Consider the following 22,217-nt stretch of genomic DNA (forward strand, 5'->3'; position numbering starts at 1 on the left):
CTGGCATGGGGGTATGAACACCCAAAGTCCCTCCTCAGCCCTGCACAAGAGCTGGAATTCCGGTTATCACCCAATTTTGGTTCTCCTACTCTTTGACTCACATCTTACCTGTCAGGAGGGTTAAAAGAGGAAGCAGCTAGTAGGGTTTGGCAGAATGATGTCAGCAGAAGATCAACAACCTGAAATAAAAACCACCAGGAACAAACCTGGAATAAAACCCACACTGCTGATTCCTGCTTGCCAGGCTGGACACCTACACCTAGTTTTCTGCTCTGTATATATTACGTTTCCTGACACTAAAACAAGGAGACACAGTGGTTAATGATACTCACTGTAAGCTGTACAGGTCCACTGCCACTAAGGATGGAAAATTAAGCTCATGACAGCCCAGGAATGACCCCAGCACACAATAAACACCTAGATACAGCTGTTGGGGAAAGCCTTGCTCATCACAGGACTGCTCTGGTAGAAAATATCTCCAGATCCCCCATGATCCAGCAACTTCCAGGTGGTTAAAACACAGGAATAGTCTGTGCAGGGCAGGACAAGGGAGACAAAAGGAGAAGTGTATCTCCTGCTGTCGGCAGACAAAGCAGCCTTTCACACCTGCTATCCAGATGCATTTTTCCCTACCCAGCCCCACTGTTCCCCAGCCCAAGCCAGATGGTACTCACGCTCTGGTGGCAGGGTGCCAGCCTGGGGGCAGGAACGGCCACTTGGACTGGGGAATCCAAAGGAGCAGCTCCGTCCTCCTCGCTGCTGTCACCCAGCACGCTGCGGAGTCTCTCCGAAATCACGGCGATCCGAGCGGGCACCTCTGCGGGGAGGGGTCAGGACAGCAGGCATGGAACAGTTACGACCCCCCACAGCAGCAAGAACAAGCAAAATATGAACTTTAATCAGTCAGAGTCAAAAGTATGTTAGGAAAAGCTTTAATAAGCAAAAAAATGTTGGCTGGGACCCAGTGGATCAGCATCCACAGCGTTACTTTTTATCATGTCAGAGAGGAAGATGCTTTCCAAAGGGGGCCCGAGTCACCAGGTGAGCCCCCGGAGGGGGGCAGCAGAGATTGGTGTGATTATCACAAAGGTAAGTCCCAAATTAAGCACGGGAATACCTCAGACATTAAAATGTACATATTCATAGCTGGAAGGATTATCAGCTCTGAAGGATTACCAGCTTCAGGTTACCAGTGGCAGGAACTCCTGCTGGGCCTTTGGCCAGCACCAGCCACACTTCATTCAGGCAGCTTTTGGGACAGTCAGTGAGAAGCAGCTCCCTCATACCTTCCCACTGAGCCTGGTCCACAACCAGCGACCTGAGCTCAGCCAGTTCAGCCTTCAGCTGCTCAAAAGGCTCTTTGGAATGGCTGGGCTCTGCTTTGGAGTCATCTAGACAAGGAAGAGAGGAAATGCATTCAGCAATTTCTGCCTGCACTTTCTGTAGAAGCAGAATTTACTTTTCCTGAAGCTCTAACAAAACCCCAAACTGTCAGGCTGCCACATGTAGAGCTTTGTTTTTACATTTGGAATGTGCTATTTAATTAATAATTTATGGGTTTATGCCTAGTTGCAAAAAGGAATTCAGTTTTTAAAGACCGGAGGCAAAAAAATCCTGTTTTCAGAGTTTTCTTCCCACTTCCTTTAGCTCTGCCCCTCACAGTAACATTTGCTGTCCTCAGAAGACTGGAGCCAGGCTCAAAATGCAGAGAGAGACATTACAGCATGGATACATCGCCAGCTTCTCCAGATGTTCCATGTTACTCTGGCTTTTTGTTTACAAGAAGGAATAAAAGGAAATTCCTTCTACCACTAGAAAGAGATGCCACCAGCGACTGCCACAGCCCCAAATCCCCCCAGAGTTGGTTAGACAGGAACAGCTTCTTGTACAAGGCCCAGGATAAATCACTCAGGAGCAGGAACAGCAAACAACAAAGGTTGAAATTGATACTGGCTGTAAACACGCTGGAAAATAAGGTGTTAGGAGCCCACTGAGTCACCTGCGTGTGCAAGAGAGAGCACTGACAGAAGGGCTTGCGGCTGCCCAGTGCTCAACCCTGCCCTAAATCCCGGCTGTGTGCAGAGCCCGGGGATGGGGCAGGGAGCAGGGAAGAGGATCAGAGCGCAGGGGACAGCAGGGGACACGGCTGGGGCTGCCCAGGAGGGCGGCACGCCGCGCAGGCAGTGCCACTAGAGGTCAGCGGCAGTGCAGGGAGCCCTGCGGAGCTGCCGGGATGCTGCGGATCCCATCCCGGCCCGCAGGGACCCCATCCCGCGGTTGCCAGGCCAACCCTGCAGCCAGGCCAGCCTGCTGCACATCTGCGGTGCCCGGGGACGGCTCTGTCACGCCTCTCCAGCCACAGCATCTCCAGAAAGCTTCAAAGGCCCTGAGCAGGGCTTGGCTACAGATTTATCTCCGTAGTCAGAGTACGAATCTGTAACTTATCCCCACCACGCTCTGGGAACCATCTCTGCTCACCAGCCTGACCTTTTCATTGTGTGTAAACCACTACAAGGTGTGTTTGAAACACCCACTTGCTGACAGAGACAGCAGAGCTCATGAAATACCCTCATTAAATATCCATTATCCTGCCCCAGTAAAGCTGCAGCGATGGGACCCGAAATCAGCAGGAGCCCTCCCACCCCAACACCTACAAACCAGGAGCTGCAATCCCTTTCCCAGCCCCTCCTTCCCCCCAGGATCTCCCTAATCCTCTCTTAAAAGAGAATGCCAGGGGTTCAGACAGCACAAGTGTCACTGCACAAGGGATCAGCACAGCAGGTTCCCAGCACAGCAGATTCCCAGCCTGGGCTGAGCAGCTCGAGCTGCAAACGCTGATTCATGGAAAGGTCTTGGAGGTGGAATTCAGCCAGCTCAGGCTCAGGCATCATCTGCAGCCTCAGCACAGCACAGAGCTCCCAGGGACTGCAGAAATCCCACCCAAGCAGGGCTGGCAGAAAAAGCCATTACAGGAGTAAGGATTTAACACCTCAATACAGCATTAAGAACATAACACATATTTATATGGATTAAATACCTATTCAGCCATAAATCTTTGAAAATTTTCAATTCAGGAGGGCATCAGTGGAAAAATTAACATTTCATATTGATCCATAAGTAAATGTTGTATTTTTTACCTTGTAACACCTTTTCGTTCATGGCATGACAGGCTTGCAGGTATGTGGAGTACAGGTTTGAAGGTATTTTATCAGCTCTGTGAAAAAGAAGAGATTTATTACCCTGCATAACCACAAACTGCAGCTTTATTAAATAAGCACAAACAACAGCCCTTCTATGAAATGTAATTAGAGGGACTCTGAAGCATAAAGAGCATCTGAAGCATTTTTTAATCATCTGACATGAGGGGCAGAGATTTCTAGCCAAGGCTTTCACAGCAAGTATTGCACATGTGTAGCACACACAAACCCAACACTATATATGTTATTAATTAATGTTTTAATGATTATTTCATATCTAGTTCGTGTCTAAGATCTCATAAGAGTGTGAGCTGTGAGATGCAGCACTCACACGTGTAAAACACGAACGTGCTGAGAACAAGGTGTGACCTCCTCTCTGCAGGGCAGGCACTCGCTGCTAAAAACACGTCCCACGAGGCTCCCCAGAACACAGCTGCTTCTCTTACAACTTTAATTTCACTAAATGATCCAGTCTTTAATTTTAGAGCCAGACTGGAATGACAAGGCAGGACCAAGCACCTCATTTGCAGGCAGTGTTGCAAACATTCTTCCTTCATGGGAGGTTACAGAGGAACTACTGGATGTAAAATAAAGCTGTGCCTGCAGTGCAGAAAAACACTTTTAAACATGCATACAGGGCCAGCTCGACTCCTGAGAGGAGCTGTGTCTTCCTGGGACATCATCCTGGTGTTCCTTGTGTGTTAGCAGACATTTAAGTCTCATCTTTCACTCCTCCCTTATCCTCTCCCAAAGAGCCTTTCACAGAGAGGGCTGATATTCCTGGGGAAATTTTATATTCAGCTGTAGCCTCCAAGATTTGCATCAAAATGTACCTGGCTTGGAGCCAGAGGCACTCCTAAATAATGATTTCACAGTGGCCAGAGGACTAATTACAGACCTGAAGACTTCACAGATAAGCTCCTCCATGCACAACCTGCAAGCCACAGACCTGGGCCACCAAGCCCTGCCAAGAGGTTGGTTGTAACCAAGGTGTCAAAGCCCCTGATAATCTGATATCAAGTGTCCCAAAATGAAAGCCCAGCAGCACAGAAAACAACACTGAGAAATCTGAATACCTCTTCAAGGAGTCTATAAAAGCCATGAGTCCATCTGGGGTTTTAGGGAGCTTCAAGAGAGGAAAAGGCAGGTTAGAGACAAATTATCTGTGTACAAACACACAGCTAATGGGAGGGGCAAAGAAAAAGCCAAATACTGACCACACGGGGCCTGAGCAAAGCTGGAAGGAACCAGGAAATGTAATACGGTCGTCTGAAAATGCTGGGAAAATAAACAGAGCAAAGTGTTAACAGTGCCGAAGGTCCAAAGTGCCACTTCCACACCTCAGGAGTTAATTTGGCTCCTGCAAACACAAAATGTTCATGGTAACATGAATAACCACAGGTTCAGATTAGCCAATGGTTTTTAATTTCTTTAATTTTGCATTTTATTATAATAATTTTGGACTTCTTCTGTGCAGGGGAGTGTGCCTTTTCACTCTCCCCACAAATATCCTCTATTAAGATGACTCCTCAGGAAGTGGGAAGAACTTCCCCAAACCTTCCTTGCTCACATCCTCAGTTTTTCTTGTTTCTTTATTTTGATTCAGACTTTGCTTCTACAATTACTGTTATTACCATTATTCTAGCTAAGCCCAGGAGGAGCTGAAAAGCACACAGTACCTGGCTTCTATCACAGAGGTTGGGATCTTCCTTGTGTTTTCAAATATCTGAAGGGCCTTTTCAACATCACGGAGTGCCTGGGTCTGGGGCTGCCTCACACGAGGAACGAGAGAAAGATGTGAGAAATAGAGAGTGATGATAAACTTACCTCTTCTGTTCTGAATTTGGATTATTGTGATTCTATTTTGGTTGTTCATGTGGAATTAAGACACATCATCTCCACTTCCAGCCTGTGCCTGCAGGTAGCAGCGCTGACACCCCGGGTTTCTCTTGTTTGAGTTGTAAGACACCTCAAACTGCAACAAGTTTCTCAACTGACAACCAGAGCAGACTTGGAAAAACTAAATTAAGTCTTCGCTTACTCCTGTGAGTTTATCACAGACTGGGTTTCTTGTAGTAATTCAGCTACCCTGCCTCCAGCCTGTATTTCATGTAATCACGGACTGTATAAGTGAGGCCTCTTCCTCTGATCAAAATGTAGGAAGGAATAATAAAGCCAAACACTTCCTTATAAATCACTGTTGTTACCCAGCATTCATCATTAACCACAGTGTGAAACTGCAGAGTGTAGATTCCATCCCCAAATCTCCTTTGAATATCCATGCTTTGGTCCCACACCACAGAGGGGAAGTGCTCCACTGAAAAGAATCAAGATTCCTATAAAATGTCACTCCAGTTTTCCTGAAAACTGGGGAGATCCCATATTTATGGCCACTAAAACCCCTTGGCTTAAAGCCGGAGACTTGGCAGCACAGCCAGCTTTGGAATGGCAGGGAGGTTGGTAACCTAAGTGCTTTTCCAGAGGAAAAGGGACATGGCTGATGAGAAAACTGGGAGACAGAGCAGCAGTACCTGCACGGCCTCATCGGTGGAAGAGAGGTCTTCATAGAGCCCCATGTCTTCTATGGCCACCTGTGTGAGGTGAGAGGTGCAGGTGGTCACACACAGCAGGGTTTGACAGATCCAGAAAGAATTCTTCTCAAAAGAGACCATTTTTCCTGACCTTGAGGTCGGCCAGTCGGGTTTTAGCCAGAGTGATATACTCCAAGAGCAGGGACCGGTGTTTCGTGGGCACAAAAGGTGGGTACATGATATGCACCTGAAACGTGAAAATCACAGTGAGATTTGCCATTTTGACAGGAAACCCATGTAAAATTCTAACTAACTAATTCTGACTAATGTTTGCAGTCATCATTTACCTCAAATATTCCCCAAAGAAGGCATTATTGCTTGGTTAAGGACCAATCATTTTCATGGCAACTGGCACAATTTTTCCCAACAACAAACAAACAAACAAAATCAGTGAAGTGCTTAAACTCAGGAAAGGAACTCCCCTCGTCAACAAAAGAATCTTGTCCTTCCTTGTTTCAGGAAGAAAAGGGTTTGAATAATGAACCAGAAGTAATGCAATTACTATAACAACATTTACAATGAGCTGAACCTACTGAAAGGCACATGGACAGTCACTTTGGGGCAGTTCTGGACCTGAAAACCACCTCTGTCAGCACCTTCTCACCTTCAGGTACGGCGCAGCTTCAAAGGGCACCAGCTCTGACAGGAACTCGAAGAGGAAGACCAGAGCTTTCTTACTGCTCCCATGCTGGCCACCAGCATTCCCAAAGGAAGCCTGAAACAGGGAAAAATGATGAGACAGCCTTTCAGCGTGGAGAGAATCCTCATCCAAGCAGTGCCATGGCCGAGCACACAAATGCCAAACATCCCATTTCTGTCAGGAGAATCCTTCTGGAGAAAAGTCTCCAAAGAAAGTTTGTAGAATCATGGAATGGTTTGGGTGGGAGGGACCTGAAAGACCATCTAGATCCAATCCCCTGCCATGGGCAGGGACACCTTCCACTACCCAAGGTTGCTCCAAGCCCCATCCAACTTGGTCTTGGACACTTCCAAGGATGGGGTAGCCACAGCTTCTCTGGGCACCCTGTGCCAGGGCATCCCCACCCTCACAGCCAGGAATTCCTGCCCAATATCCCATCCATCCCTGCCCTCTGGCACTGGGAAGCCATTCCCTGTGTCCTGTCCCTCCATGCCTTGTCCCCAGTCCCTCTGCAGCTCTCCTGGAGCCCCTTTAGGCCCTGCAAGGGGCTCTGAGCTCTCCCTGGAGCCTTCTCCTCTCCAGGTGAGCACCCCCAGCTCTCCCAGCCTGGCTCCAGAGCAGAGGGGCTCCCTTGTGTCATGGTGACTTACTGAAGTCTCTGGAAGCTTGCTGCCATGAGAACTCTTAAACAAGGCAACTTTGAGATGCACCGAAAGATTGAGATTCATGAGGGAACCACAAATCTGTGGGTTTCTACACAGGTTTATCTGGGCATTCTAAGGAAAATAACCAGTCTGAGACTACAGAGAACACAACCAGTTTGCCTTTTGATACCTCCTGGACGCTCTATCAGCCAAAGCTGAGCTTAGATTTGCAAACTCATACAAAGGAATTTCCAGGTTGAATTGACGTGGAGATTTGCATCCCTAAAACACCCACCTGTTTACAGTTAAAAGCAACAACCAATTATCTGCAAGGTCAAACACAGCAATTACAGCTGCATGCAAACCTCCAGGAAACAGGAATGCTTCCTCTGCCATAACCCCCAACTTATGCAACAACAACAGTGCTGCTTATCAAGATACTGAAACCCATCCAAGATGATGATTGTAACAGGAATTACATGTCTGCATTCCTAGCAAATAACTAGAACAGGCAAGGTGGACTTAAAAGATGAAAGGAGGGAAAACTGGGGAAAGCCAAATAAATTTATTCTTTGCAGACACAAAGGCAATAATAAATATTCAATCATTCCTAATATCAATACAATCACTTGTACCTTTCTTTTTTTTTTTTTTTTTTTTTTTGTTCTTCCCCTTTCTCATTCCTGGTTATCCTGTCTGGAACAAGGCTTTCTCCACGCAGCAGAACATTCCTTATGCACAGGTTTCCTCACACAATTAAAACAAAGCTCAACAGTCAGGCCTCACTTAGTCTCACCTTAAACCACTCAGAGTAAGGCATGAAGACAGCAGGGCCCTCCAGAGCAGCCTGACGAGCGATCAGGAATGCAGTGATCATATTTTCCATGTCATAATTCCCAAAGGCCTTTAGCAGGAGATGGTTCAGGAGATCTAGGAACGTAAAACAATAACCTCACACTTTGCTCCTGACAACAGTGCTGTATTTTCCACAGTAAATGAAGACAAATATCTGTGATAAAACATCAGGCAGGACATGTATTGCAGCCTGGAGAACCTCTGGGGTCTGATTTTATTTTTTCATGCACTTTCAACTGTCAAACACACTTGGATTCCCTGTAGGGAGTCCAGCACTGGGATAATTAGGAAGGAATTCTCACAAACAAGCTCTGCTAGTGAGGGTGAGCTAGAAGTAAGCTTAAGTAATCACTATGCCAATTAATAATGAAGGTAATTATCAACCAACCACCCTGAGCTGTACACAAAGTTTGAGAAGTGGCAGGCACGAGGCCTGGCATTCACGTGGAACCACGGCCACGGGATGTCTGAGTGGAAAAGCAGCTGTTCTGCTGTTCCTTTCCACGCAGGAATCCTTTCCAGACGGCCCCCGTGGATGACTCCCCTGTTCCCCACCCCAGCAGCACAGGCACACACCAGCGTGGCAGTGCCCACCTACCCTTGAAGAGCTGCTCAGCCTCAGCCTGGCACACCACCAGCGTGGACACACAGGACAGGACGTGCTGCCAGTTCACCTCGTGGGTCTCCAGGACTTGCTGCAGCTGGCAGATGGATTCCTTCACACTGAATGCCACCAACAGCTGGAGGAGTGATGGCAATTCCTGTTAGCTAGGACATACAGCCACAAGAAACAGGGGAATGCAGACAAGATGGACAGGCAGATGGCTTTTCTGTGACTTTTTCAAGCTATCCTGCACCTTTTGATCAGGCCCAAACATCAGCCTGGATTGGAACCAGCACCAGCTACAATAAATAGTAAAATTCCCATTCTTTCAGAACTCACGTCTTATTCTGTACCAGTGAAAATTCACATCTCCAAACAGCATCTTTGTTCTCACTAAGAGCTTTGCACTAGCAAAAAACACTGTAGTTCCTTCCCTTCACGCTTCCTCTTCACAGAGTTTCTGGCAACTGGTTTGGATTCTGCAACTGGATAATGTTGCACTAATTTCCAATAATCTGATTTCAGGTATTTCAGTGGATGTAAACCCAAGATAATAAAGTTCTCTGGGTGACACCAGGCAGACGTACTTTGCGATACAGAGCCGTGAGCAGTGGAGAAGTCCTGGTAAAGCTCCATTCCTTCTGCATCTGGATGGCATCAGACACTGCACCCAGAAAGAGAAAACTTCAGCAACAGGCTTTAAAATACACCCAAAATGTGTAAGTTTCCCTTGTGCAGCCAGACACATGAAAACTGCCCAGTGGAATTCTGTCTCCCATTTGCCTTTTGAACATGGGCTGTGGCACAAGGACTGGGCTGTTCCATTATGGCACTGCCACCCCAGAGCTGGTTTTGTGATCACACCTGCGTAGGCTGACATGGCACAGGCACAGAGAATCAGCAAGGAATCAGCTTTTCCTTCATTAACCTCTTTCATCTGGAAGCCAGCAATGACACAGCTTCTCCCACACAACAGACAAGCAGATCACAGCTCATGGGGATTTTACCAGAGATTTTATAGCTCAAACATCTTTCTTCCTAAAAACATCAAGCTTCACAATTACTGACCCAGGATTAGAAACCTTCCTGCCCAAAATTTTCTCCCGAACTATGACCCTCAGATGACTTTTTTTGCCTGATTTGGCACCCTGCTTATACAGACCCCGGGAAGGGGCTGAGAAGCCTGGAGGCTGCTCTGGCTGGGCCCCAGTGTGGGACAGAGCTCTGGACACACCTGGAGACACCTGTCCCTGCCCCTTCCCACCTTTCAGCACGGGGTTGTAGGTGAGAACCTCGGTCAGGGTGTGTCTGAAAAACTGCCTCAAGGAATCCGGGTGAGCCACACTTCCATAAAGTGACACATTGAACACATTCAGCCTGCAAAGGACAAGGAAATGCCAGAAATAATGTCAGCCAGGTCATCAGCCAGGTACTGATTAAATAGCATCAACCAGGTACTGACTAATTATGATCAGCCAGGTATTGGTAATATATGATCCACCAGCTGCTGATGAAATATGAACAACCAGCTGCAGCTTAGGGTGAATGACTTATTTTTATTCTACATCCATCTTCTCAAATTGCCACAAATATATACTTTTTTGTGTGTATTTAAAAACAAAACCAACTTGTGGTTACTCAACACTATGTAGCCATCAGATTTATAAATGTGAGTCTAAGGTGTGTATCCCTGCACGGGGCTGAAGGTGACATGTACAAAGCAGTTAAATAAAACAAGTTTGGAAGCAGGAATTGGAGATGATTGCACCTTCCAGGTGTTTCTGCTCAGAAGCAGTGAGAAAACTTGATGGGGAATTTTTGGCACGACAAGAGGGAGGTCCAGTGTTGGTTCCAGCACTGCCAGAACCCACTTTCCTATCTGGCCCTTATCTTTTTTACAAGCACTTTTGTCGGCACATATTTTATTAGAGGAGAATACCAAGCACAAGTAGCACTGGGAGGGGTGGGGGGCGTGTAGATAAGTAAAAAAACACCCTACAGCATTCCTCCTATTTCAGTAAGAAGTGCAACAGTGGATGAAAACCTCCTCCTGACACTGTTTGGAACGTTTCTTACCAGAACCTCACAGCTTGCACCATGGAAACATCTTCCTGCTTCTCTTTACCAACAGCATCAAGCACCCCTGTAGCCCAAAACACACAAAAACCCAATGAGAAAAGAACTGTGACACTAAACCCCACGCAGGAACTAACAGGAATGAGCAATTTGTGCCCCTTTGCAAAGATGACCCTGCTAGGGAAATGTGCAGAAGCCACTCAGCAGCGCTAAACTCTTACCAGATATTCTCCAAAGTGACACAGAGACTCAGAAACTATTATCACTGACCTCGAACCAATTTAAAAGCATTTTCAAGAACATGCTAATAATGAAGCCATCTAAAAATGCATATAAAATTAGTATTTCATTTCCAAACCCAACCCTAATGGTGTCGTGCATCCACGAGCGTGAGCGCTGTGAAGCCTGTCTGGAGGCAGGGATTTGCACGAGCTGAATTAACCACCCTGGAAACCACGGTCCGAGCAAAGAGCAGGCTGGGGGAGGGCCACGCGTTTGTAATGCGCCGTTTGCATCGGAGGAATTCCTTTAAAAGCTCGATCTGCCCCAAAAACGACGGGGAGAGATCAAACAGGTTGGCAGCTTGCGCAGCGCGTTGTCTTGACGATCAGCCCACACCACTCCGAGCCCACAGACTGCGAGACCCTTTGCTTTGCAGTCTGCTGCAGCAGCACTTCTGCTTTGTGCCACCCTGCCTTGAAAACCCTCCTCTTTCAACTGCTAAAGGAGCTTGGTTTGTGTACTAAAATCATCTAGTTAAGAAAAAAAAAAACATAAAAAAACCCATTTACTGAGCAGGGGCAGCAAACCGGAGTCCCTCACGTGCCACCACAGCATCAGGATGTAACACTCTGCTCTCCTGCTGAGGAATACTTTAAGGTTAAGTAGGGGAGAATAAAGCAAAGGAGATAAACTCAGCTTATCTTCAGGCACAGCAGTTCAACACTGCCAGATCATTACAGTGAACACACTGCTCCCATGCTACTCCCAGCCTGTCCTTCTCCTCCTGTGAAGGTCTTCAGTAACAGGGAATTCTTTTACATTAAAAATCCTAATGTTCTCCAAAGATTAATGAAGTGAGACCCCTCAAAGGTGACCCAAAAGTATGGACTAATAAAATATCTTATATAAACCTCGTGTAATGCATTTTTGCAGGCAGGCAGACTGCGAGTGTGGCAGTGCAGGCTGCGCAAACGGGAAGGGCAAATGAAGAGCAGGATGCAGACTCCTGTCTGCCTGCCAACAGCGTGTTCCTCCTCCTCCAAAATCCCTGCTCCTCTGTTGAGAAGGGTTGCTTTTCAACTGTAAAAGGGCCACCTGAGACGGGATTCATACATATTAAACAATAAAACACTTCTCTTGCAGCTTTCCCTTTCCAGAAGAACTCACAAGGTCTGTGAGGCATCTCTGCGTACAGACAGTGCTCCCTGCGAGACCTGGGGCAAGGGATGGGGCTGGCAGTGCCCACAGGGATGGAGGGGAGGTGGCATGTCCTGGGATGGGGTCACCTTACAGCAGAGAAAAAGCAGCAGCCTCTGCAGCAGCGCAGAGCAGGAAACGTGCCAGCAAGGAAAGCGGGGAAGCGCTGTCACTAAGGAGACAGGACTGACAGCAGCTGCACAGTCAGGTGACACCAGCCAGGGGTGCGGGACACGGGAGGGGTGTAAGGAACGTGACAACAGCAGGTACAGCATCTCCCCGTGAGGATCAGCTGTGACACAGGACAAAAATAACCCCCCTGTGTGTGTGTTTAGTCCTTCTGCGCCAGGATTTGCTGGTAAACCAGGCACTGCTGCGTTGAGCCCTCAGCAGCGGCACCAGGGCAGCTCAGGCCAAGGCAGGCACGTTGCAGTTCACAAACACTGGTGCTTAAAGACTGCACACCTACATTAGATGTCTTTGCTCAGCACCAAAATAGGGGTTTCAGAAAACACTAGCCTGCAAATCCAAGCGGTGAGTCAGCAAAAGCACTCATAACACTGTAAACTCAAAGTTTAATTTACTAGGCAGAAAAAAATAAATCTAAGCAGCAAAACTGACCCTGGCCTAACCTCTGTGCTCCACCTGCTTCCAAGCAAACCTGTTAAAAAACAGGAAATCAGATCAGGTATCTATATGATGTTACAGCTGGGAGTAGAAAAAAAAAAGTAGCATAAAAGGCAAGAAATTACTGCAGTGTCTGCAGACACTTTAGAACGACAGGGAAAGCAGAGGCAAATAAAATCAGTGACATAAATATTATGCACAACAGCACAGACAGAGCAGCCAGGCAAAGGATTTCTCCTTAGGGATTCAGCAGTGAGCAAGGAACAGAAGTCTTGGAAACAGCAGTGGCTGCACAAAGCTGGGAGCACAGCAATACTTACATGCCAGCATTCTCTGTAAAACAGCACGGCAGATCTGTTCAAAATTGACAAATTAAGGGATTTAGAGTTTTAAAGAGCTGCAGTTCAGTGCAGAAAAAGTAAATTGACTCAAAGAAAGAGTTTTGTCCCTCTTAAAGCTTCACTTTTACCTCAGGCTCTGCAGTAGAGCAGGTAAAATAGACAGGAGGGCAGCATTTTCCAACCTCACCAGCATTCCATGTCTCATATTCAAATGGAACACCCAAGCAATCTCCATACAAAAAGTCTCACTCCTGGTTTCACCATTTCCCCCACTCCAGCACCTGTACCACCACCCTCTCCTTGCTGCTCCAAGCTCTGGATTATTTGTACTCAGCAAGAGCCAGAGATGAATGGAATTCCTTTATTAAAGCACAATTTGTAACCAGGTTCATTTTGTCCTTACGTAGGCAACCTTCTGGAACTCCACCTTCCTTCCCAGCTCCGAAGCCTGCTCAAAGCCATTCTGAAGAAACACGATGGCAAAGTCTGCAAATCAGGAAGGAATCGGTGTTCCAGCATCCCCCTTGCACACAGGTCACCTGCTCCTTCCCCTCCCACCTGTCCCAACAGTCTCTGAAAAGCCTCCCCTCAGCAGGAGTCATTTACTGTCTTGGAGTAAAATTATTCCCAGGAAAAAGAATCCAGAACTTCAAGGGTTATAAAGTCTAAAGAATTTGCAGCTATGCTCCACAACCTCAGCAGAACTCAGAGGGGCTGTACTTGACCAGCTGCACTGGTCCACAGTCGGTGACTGCAGGGATTTTTGCCTAAATAAACTAAGAAAATAAATAATAGAAATTGATAGGGAGGAAATGGAACCATGAAATATTTCTGGCCCAAAATCTCTCAGACTTTGCAGAGTGTCACAGTGCCAGCGTATCCCCACTGAACCACGCCCCCCACAACTACAATTTCCTGAGTTACCATAACTCCAAGGGACAGAAAAATTCAAATCAATTATTTTTTAAAGGGAGAAAATTTGCTAAATTTGCCAAATACATAAAAAATATATTCCCCAGAAAAATGAGGTAAGGAAACCCAAAGTGAGGCCGGTGTTGTTACACCTCTGACGTTCTGCCCTGCACCCAGCCCAGGGCCTTGCCTGAGAGAAGTCGCTGTGCCAGCTGTGTGTCCCCACAGGGCATGTCCCCAGCCTGCTCACAGAGGCCACAGAGGCTGCTGCAGAGCCACTCCACTGCTGCTGGGCCTGCTGGGCTCCTGGAACACACAAAAGCACCTTCAGTTCAATGCCTCCTGCTTTCCATAAGGCTTGGCTGTCTCCACCACCATCCTCTGGGCCCAGGGAAGAGCCACCTGTGCACTCTGCCCTAAATGTACCACTTCATTTATTTAACTTGGACCAGCACGTTTGCTTTACAAACAGTTGCTTTTTATATTATTTGCTTTATAAAAAGATCCCACAACACACGCATGCAAAGGAAAAAATGTGTGTGAAATTGTGCATCCAAGTATTTCCTCATCTCTGACATGAAAATGTTTCCATTGAGAAACCTCTGCTAGAAGAATTTCAGTTCCAATTTCTAAGACACTTGGGTAAAAATGCTTCAAAAAATAAATTAAATTCTTAATCTATGCCCTTGGTTCCCTTAAATTGGAAGCACAGTGGGCACCGAAGGCTTTCACTGTGAACAGACAAGTAAACCAGCATCAAAAGCCTAAAAGATCACTGGGACACTCTTTTGACACAATAAGGAGACAACCTGAACTTCACAAATGGGCGAGTTGTTAGCTCTGTATCATGCAATAATGGAATGGGTTGGGTTGGAAGGGACCTTAATGTTCATCTTGTCTCACTCCCTGCATGGGCAGGGACAACTTTCACTATCCCAGGTTGCTCCAAGCCCCGTCCAACCTGGCCTTGGACACTCGTTGGGGGACAAAAACCAAAAACTAAAATTCTTAGACTAACTATTCTCTGGAGATTAACTCTGCCAGACCAAAAAATGTAAGATTTTGTGAAGATGGAAGCACCCAGCCTCTGCAGAGCAAGATTTCTTCTCGAGTCCAGCTGGTGGACACCGAGGAGCCACCGCACCTGAACTGAGCTAATTACCCCAGAGTAACCCCCCAAACCCACAGCAGCTCCTTAATCCTGCTAATCTGATCCCTTGCCAGCACCTGACTATATCCTCAGTCCAGAATACTCATGACTAATCCCTGATTATATTCCAATAGGCTTTAGGAGATTAGCTACATCTGCAAACCCACAGAGCCCCGCTCACCTCTCCAGCAGCTCTGCCAGGCCAGCGATGCCACCGCTGTGCAGGTGCCACACGGCCTCCAGCACCGGGGGCTCCTAAGGAGATGCCACCATTAGGTCACAGGCTGCACTGTGCAGTTAACATTTGGCTATTGCAAATGGTACATGAAAAGTAAAGCTGAATTCTGTTTATTCCAACTATCCAGAAGCTGTTAAAATTTTTTAATTGACCGCACAGGAAATACCTGGTGATGAAAGATTGTATTTCCCACAAGTTTTGGGTGGTTTAGGGTTGTAGATGCATCATCATTTTAAATTTTCATGGACAAGTAATGAATATATCCACCTTTTCCCTCTGGAATAACGCTGATTCTGCAGATTCAAAGGAGCAGGGATATCCCAGGAAGCAGGTAACACAACTGAGTTTCAGGTCGTGCTAATTCAGATCCAGATCCAGATTAGAGAATTGTCCTTTAGTCTATTAACTGTTTATTATGTTCTCTGTGGAACAAGGCTGCCACTCTCAAGTCCATATCCCAATAGAGCTGGGATTGCAGGAGACTACAGGAAGAGCCACTGCAATCATCCAGGCAGAAGGGCTGATGGACACAAAGGAAAAATGAACAACCTTTGGCAAAAATGTGCACCAGGCATCGCTCCTGTGTGGATCAAATTGCTGCCCTGTAACATCCCTTCCAGCTCCTGCCCAGAACAGCACGCCCCAGAGAGTCCTGAGCCAGCAAAACAGCACTGCAGGGTGCACCTGGCAGGGGAAAGGTGCAGCAGCAGCTTCTGATCGTTCCAGGCAGAACCAACACCTTCAGGAAACCTTCCCACCTTGGGAAGGAAGGGGCATTTGGGAGCCTCGGGCACAGGGGAAAGTCAAAGCCCCAGGAGCTTCCTGTGGTGACCAGCAGCTGCCTCATCCCTGACCCCAAACTCGCCCACATACTTTGTCTTCACAACCTAATTCTTACTGTAACGCCCTCAGTTACAGAGTTATCTCTCATTTATCCCCATGTCTGCCCCAGGACCAGGAGATCTTAATCAGCCTGTGAAACACACAGGTTCTATTTTCAGCTCAGGAGCGGTTATTTGAGACTAGAGCACGGCCCTTTATCCGGGCAGATCAGCCTTCTCCTCCTTTCCCATGAGAGCAGCGAGGAATCAGACCTGCCCCACTCATAAAAAGCCCTTAACTCCACTCACAGCACCACTTGTCTCCACAAAACACACCCAAACGAAATCAAGACATCCCGTTTGTGAGGCAGCACAAGCTGTTATCTGCTATCTGGTTTCTTTCTCTGTGACCTCACTTTGTCTTATCGCCCTTCCCAGGTAAACAAAGCGGAGAACCGGGATGCCAAAGACACTTGGAATATTGCTGGCAAAGCACATGAAGGGCTCTGGGACTGTGCCACCCCACAGTCAGCTGGGAGTTCCTGCACTGGACCTGGAGAGCACCCCAAAACCAGCACTTGATCACCAAGGTGCTGTCAATATCCTTTTGTGACAGTTCCCAATAATTGAAATAACTCCAAACCTCAGCTGAGTTGAAAAAGCAAATCCCACTGCAGAAACAAGGAAATTGCCACTGAACTTGCTCTAAAATAAACAAAATAACCAAGAACCCCCACCATTTATAATCCAGCTCATGCTTTTGGAAGGTCAGGAAGACCAGTCATTCTCAGGAATTCAGAGATGCCACATCCCGTGGATGAAATCTCATGGCCTGTAACACCACAATGTTTCTCCATGAGTTCTCACCTTCATTTTCCACATTTCCTGGCAGAAGAGGGAGCGACAGAACATGTTGTTTGCCAGCAAATCCTTCACAGTCTGAAGCAAGCAGGACAACCTCTTCTGGCATCACCCCAGAAATGAAGAAGAAATAATTCCCTTTGTGAATAAGACATTATCAGAAAAATCATTTGTTGCTTTGCCCTGTTTGCTGCTTTTTAAAGGGTCAAATGGTGGAGAGAATTCAGGGGAAAGGCCTAAACTTCTCTTCTTATATATCTTGTACTTCTGCAAGCAAATCAAACACCGCAGTGAATAATTGCCCGCTCGTGTTTGGGGCTTTATCAGAGCAGATAAACTGGGCTTAAAGTCAAACCTAACAGTGCTGTTTGGTTGATAAATTAAAGATAAAGCTTTCCCCTTACTCTCTGGTCAGAGTTCAGCAGTGGGACTCGTGAGGGGCTGGCAGAACCCTGGCAGATCCGCTCCACGTTGGCAACAGCGTTTTTGGCTGCCAAGGTTGCTGTGGGCACACCCAGTTTTGAGGCCTGTTCCTGAAGAACAGAGACTAAACAAAAGAGCAAAGCAGAAAACTGTTATCACCAGGTAAGTAAGAAACAAGACCAGAACAATGAAAAGAAAGTAAGACTAGGGTTGCATTTAAAGGCAAAAATTCAGTGTTGAGGAAGAGTTCTTCCCCACATCTGGCCTGGGAGATGCTCACCTATAAATGACTCTGGTGACACTCCCCGGTGCTCAGCCCCATCCTGCACATCTGGCTTGGCTGAATCTCCCACCTGGAAAGCAAATAAAACCATAAAACTCTTAGATGTCTGACACACACATTTACAAACCTATCCCTGTAGTGAAGTGAAATTAACACACAGCTCCCACATGGGAAGTGAAAAGCAGAGATTTCATGGCACCCTACAAGAGACGTATGTTTAGCTATTGTCAGTTTATGCAGAAAGAAGGAGATACAGGTCGAAGTTCCTCATCCCCAGGGACCAAACAGCTCAGCAGCAGCACCAGGAGCAGAATTTCTATAATCTCTATCTTTCAAGTCCTTTCTATGAAGCCACGTGGCCATAAATATTTGATGAAACATGTCCAAATGTTGGATCATTTTCTAGTTAAATCCCCTTTTTCTTTTTATAAAGAGAAATATTCTCTAGAGAAAGAAAGATCCTGAACTATGGGAGATATTTACATTATCTGTTGCAGCTGTAAAATCAGTGTGTGAGGAGAGGGAGAACGTGGCCAAATCACAACAGTGGCTCAAGACAAGCTTGTCACGAAGACAGTCATGTCAGTCTGAAGTGGCTGGCAATTCAGAGAAAAGCCAAGTCTCTCCTGATTTGTTTTCCCTACATTCACAAGAAGCCAGGTCTGACTCAAAGGAAAATGTACTGAATTTCCCAAATCCAAACCACGCTTAACCATTTTTAGTCTGTAAAAGTAAAACATTGATAAAAAAGGGATAACACAATCTCATTTCTCCAACACAAACCTTTCAACTTCATCTATTCCTACAGCGTTGGTTTTTCTTTCCACGTATCACGGAAAGCTCTGTTCCTGGGACATTGACTCCAGCACTGGCACCCACCTCCAGCTGGGATCTCCCACTATGCCACCCTGAACTGTCCCGTTCCTACCTCCAGGAGGAGGTCACTCAGGTTCTGGTGGTGTTCCAGCAGCCGCAGAGCCGCTTCCTGGAGCTCCGCTTCGCTCCCAAAGGGGCTTTTCCGCTTCCTGGCTCTCCCTGCTGAGAAGTTTGGGTTTATGACCAGCGTGTTCCCAGGGCACCCCGAGATCACCGCCCGCTCCCTGCTGCTGGTGGACGAGGGCAGAGCGGGGGTGCGAAGAAAACAGACTGGGGACATGAGGGCAGATGGCGTGTACCAGGGCTCGGGGGCCTTGAGGAAGGCAGAGCGGGGCGGATGGAGCGGGACGTGGGGGCAGAGAGATGTGTGTGCAGGTAGACAGAAGGGGTGTATGAGGGCAGAGAGGAGACATTCACGCCCCCCGTCCCCTCCGCGGTCCCCGCGGGGAGCGCCCGGCGCGGAGGTCGCCCCGGGGCCGCCTCGGCCCGCACGTACCGAGCAGCTCCCGCCAGCTCCTCCCGCCCGCGCCCGCCATCGCGGGCCGCCGCTTCCCGCCACGCCAGCCCGCGCCGCCATTGGCTCCCGCCGGCCGAGCCCGCCTTCCCCATTGGCTGGAACGGACGAGCGGCCGCGCTCGCGCCCCCCCACCGCCTCTGCCCATTGGTTGGAAGCGCGGCGTGGTCCCGCCCCTCCGCCGCCCTCTTGGTAGTGGCGGAAGTGGGAGCTGCCATGTTGGGAAGGGCGGCGGGAGCGGCGGGGCAGCGCGGCCGTGTCGGGAGGGGGACACGGAGGGATGTGGGACAACACGGGGGGTCGGGCACCGTGAGGGGACCCGCTCCGCACGGGCTGTGAGCTGCAGAGTGTGGGGGACAGGGTGGGGGACTCCAATCCTGTCAGTTCTGAGCGGTGAGGATGCTGCTGACCCTGATCCCACCCAGGGAAGGGGACAAGAGCAGCTGGAAATCCCAAAGGGAAGAATCACCAGCATTGCTGGAAGAATAAATCATGGAATGACAGAATGGTTTGGATTGGAAGAAAATGGTTTGTGCTGGAAGGGATCTCAAAGCCCATCCATTTCCACCCCCTGCCATGGGCAGGGACACCTCCCACTGTCCCAGGCTGCTCCAAGCCCCAATGTCCAGCCTGGCCTTGGGCACTGCCAGGGATCCAGGGGCAGCCACAGCTGCTCTGGGCACCCTGTGCCAAGGCCTTTCCACCCTTCCAGGGAACAATTCCTTCCCAGTATCCCATCTAACCCTGCCTTCTGGCAGTGGGAAGCCATTCCCCCTTGTCCTGGCACTCCAGGCCCGTGTCCAACACCCCTCTCCCTCTTTTTCCTCAGATCTCTTTATGTCCAGAATCGCCGCAAAGTTTCACAGGGAGCAGAGTAGAATTCCCAGAGGGCTTTTCCCTCTGATCTGATCCTTCCTGACAACGAACCACTGCTGTTGGCCACCGTGGCTTGGAGTCACAGTGGTCATTCTTCACTGAAAGATGAAGCCCCCGAGGGTGTCCACCATTGGAAGCAGCTCCGGCTGGGATTGGCCGTGGGATGTGGGATGGTTTATTGCGGTGCTGGCCCTGGCAGGGTGTGAGTCAGCAGCACATGATGCCAAGCCAGGGAGAACTTCCCGGCAGTGCCGGCGCATCCAGCACTGACAGTGCCATGGGATCCCACTGCGGACAGGCCCCACGGCACCGAGCCTGGGAATCCTTGCCAGAGTCACATTCCTGAGTCGCTTTAACCCCCAATGCCGTCATCAAGTTTGTGTCAGCCCCAGATTTTGGGGGGGGGGGGAAGTGGGGGGGTCTGGGCAGCCCCAGATTTTGGGATCCCCCATCGCAACCAGCCCCAGCAGGCATCTGGCTGGGAGCTTGGCATTCCAGAGTGCTCCTGGGGTTTATTCCCAGGGTCTCCAAGGGTGTTCCCAAGGTCCTTGCAATGTCCTCAAGGTCTCCAGGGAGTTTCCAAGGGTGACCTTAAAGTCCTCATGGTGTCCCCAAGGTCCCCAGGGTGTTCCTGAGGTCCCCAAGGGTATTCCAAATGCCTCTGGAGTGGTCCCGAATGTCCCCGAGGTGTGTCTCAGAGTGTCCCCCCTCAAACTCCAGCCATATCCGAGGCCAGCACACAGCAGGAGCAAACTGCCAAGTAAAATGCTCCCTCCTTCCATGTTCCCAGTTTACTGCAGCATGGAGGGAAGGCAGGAGAGGCACATCCACCCCACAGGTGCTCTGTGCAGTCATCCCAGGTTCCTGTGGCTTTGTAAGGAATTTTTTTTGCATATGAGAGCTGAAACCCACGGGAATGGATTATCCACAAGGAAACAGGGGCACAGCCCTGCTGCAGGTGGCTGGGGAAGGGCTCTGCCTGCCCTCCATCCCAACTCCGTGCCTTATCCTGCTTCCACACTGAAGGAGCCAGGAATTCCAACCCTCCCATAGTGCTCTGACACCATTCCCCAAACTCTTCATCTTTCCTTCCCCCCTATTTCTTTCGGGTTTAATTCTATTTCCCTCATCCACACACACGCTTGGCTTCTGTTTGTGTTTTCCAGCCGGCAGCTTTTAATTACACCACGATTCCATATTAATTACAGATTTACCCAAAGCAAAGGGCTCCGTGCTTTATCATGCAAATGCCTTCCCACGAATCCTGCAGGGTGGGTTTTCCTTCAAACGCCGCACGTCCTCCTGCTCCCATCCCGACGCTGCCGCCCCGGCTGTGTCCAGAGGCGCTGGAAAGCTGGCAGCCGGCACGGCACGGCCCTGCTCCGGTGGCCAGCACGGGTGGCTTTCCTCCCAGAAAGTTGCTTCCCAAGCAGGCTCCAAACCGGCTGATTACAGGGTAAACGGGGCGTTCAAACCTCTCAGTTCAGACCCAGATGTCAGCGCCACGGCCACGAGCTGCTCCGGGGGCTGCAGCTGTGCAGGATCCCGCGTGGATCCAGCTGGAGATGAAGCTGGCACCATGCTCCTAACTCCCTGCAACGTGGTCCCACCCACCCATGGGGCATTTGAGCGCTCTTGGAGATGCACGAACACCTTGGGTCACCCATAGCCCTTCTCCCCCTTCTCAAACACCAGGGCACCATGCAGAGCTGTGTTTCTCGGTATTCCAGCTCCATTATCCCATTTTCTTCCCCAAAGATGGAGCTGGCACTGTTCAGGTTCTCTGGGATGGGCACTGAAGGGCTTTTCTCCTCCATCCCGGGCTCTTTGATAGATGTCTCCAGGCCTGGAGCAGCGCTTTGGCCATGTGGGACAGATGAGCAGCCATGTGTCAGCTCCATCCCTGTCCCAGCCCTGCCAGCACAGCTCTGGGATTGATCCCAGTTTATGCTCATTGGTTAATGGAGCTGAGACAGGGTTTTATTCTCCTTCCATCATGGAAACGGGAAGCTCATCATGATAAGAGTGTTCATTTGCTCCCTCTGACCTTTCCCATGCACTGGTTATCCTTTCTGCTCCGTCAGGACAATCCTGCCCTCCCCATGTGTCTGAAGGGACCAGCTGGTGCCCAAAGGTGATCCTGCTCTCATGTTAGACTTTCCCAGTGGCTGCAGGATGCCAACCCCCCACATCATATTCCCATTCCCAGCTCATCCTGGTACCTTCACCCAGCTCCTGCTGCTCCTGGCCATGCCCAAACCACTCTGGC

General features: G+C 48.9%; 1 protein-coding gene across 3 annotated transcripts in view; it reads right to left on the minus strand.

The window, feature by feature from the left end:
- The window catches only part of FANCA (FA complementation group A), a 32,570-nt gene extending 13,459 nt beyond the window's left edge, over positions 1-19,111 (minus strand). For 2 of the 3 annotated variants that reach the window (XR_006015162.1, XM_042022824.1), the window contains exons 1-24: positions 19,055-19,111; positions 18,611-18,720; positions 17,680-17,752; positions 17,381-17,523; positions 16,983-17,078; positions 15,238-15,311; positions 14,097-14,212; positions 13,398-13,480; positions 12,974-13,007; positions 10,608-10,674; positions 9,796-9,908; positions 9,119-9,195; positions 8,526-8,667; positions 7,869-8,002; positions 6,393-6,503; positions 5,880-5,975; positions 5,729-5,788; positions 4,877-4,965; positions 4,415-4,475; positions 4,274-4,323; positions 3,138-3,214; positions 1,287-1,391; positions 675-817; positions 109-179 (exon numbers count right to left, since the gene is read on the minus strand). Coding sequence is in view for 2 of the 3 variants with exons in the window: in XM_042022824.1 (XP_041878758.1) it covers positions 109-179; positions 675-817; positions 1,287-1,391; positions 3,138-3,214; positions 4,274-4,323; positions 4,415-4,475; positions 4,877-4,965; positions 5,729-5,788; positions 5,880-5,975; positions 6,393-6,503; positions 7,869-8,002; positions 8,526-8,667; positions 9,119-9,195; positions 9,796-9,908; positions 10,608-10,674; positions 12,974-13,007; positions 13,398-13,480; positions 14,097-14,212; positions 15,238-15,311; positions 16,983-17,078; positions 17,381-17,523; positions 17,680-17,752; positions 18,611-18,720; positions 19,055-19,094 (2,165 nt within the window). In the remaining variant the exon portion in view is untranslated. The remainder of the gene's footprint in view (positions 1-108; positions 180-674; positions 818-1,286; positions 1,392-3,137; positions 3,215-4,273; positions 4,324-4,414; positions 4,476-4,876; positions 4,966-5,728; positions 5,789-5,879; positions 5,976-6,392; positions 6,504-7,868; positions 8,003-8,525; positions 8,668-9,118; positions 9,196-9,795; positions 9,909-10,607; positions 10,675-12,973; positions 13,008-13,397; positions 13,481-14,096; positions 14,213-15,237; positions 15,312-16,982; positions 17,079-17,380; positions 17,524-17,679; positions 17,753-18,610; positions 18,721-19,054) is intronic. The other variant, XM_042022825.1, reaches the window with a different exon arrangement.
- Between the last annotated feature and the right edge of the window lie 3,106 nt (positions 19,112-22,217).

The sequence above is a fragment of the Corvus kubaryi genome, unplaced genomic scaffold, assembly GCF_017639235.1.
Source record: "Corvus kubaryi isolate FWS band 111438036 unplaced genomic scaffold, C.kubaryi_AGA036_p1.0 37225, whole genome shotgun sequence".
NCBI lineage: Eukaryota > Metazoa > Chordata > Aves > Passeriformes > Corvidae > Corvus > Corvus kubaryi.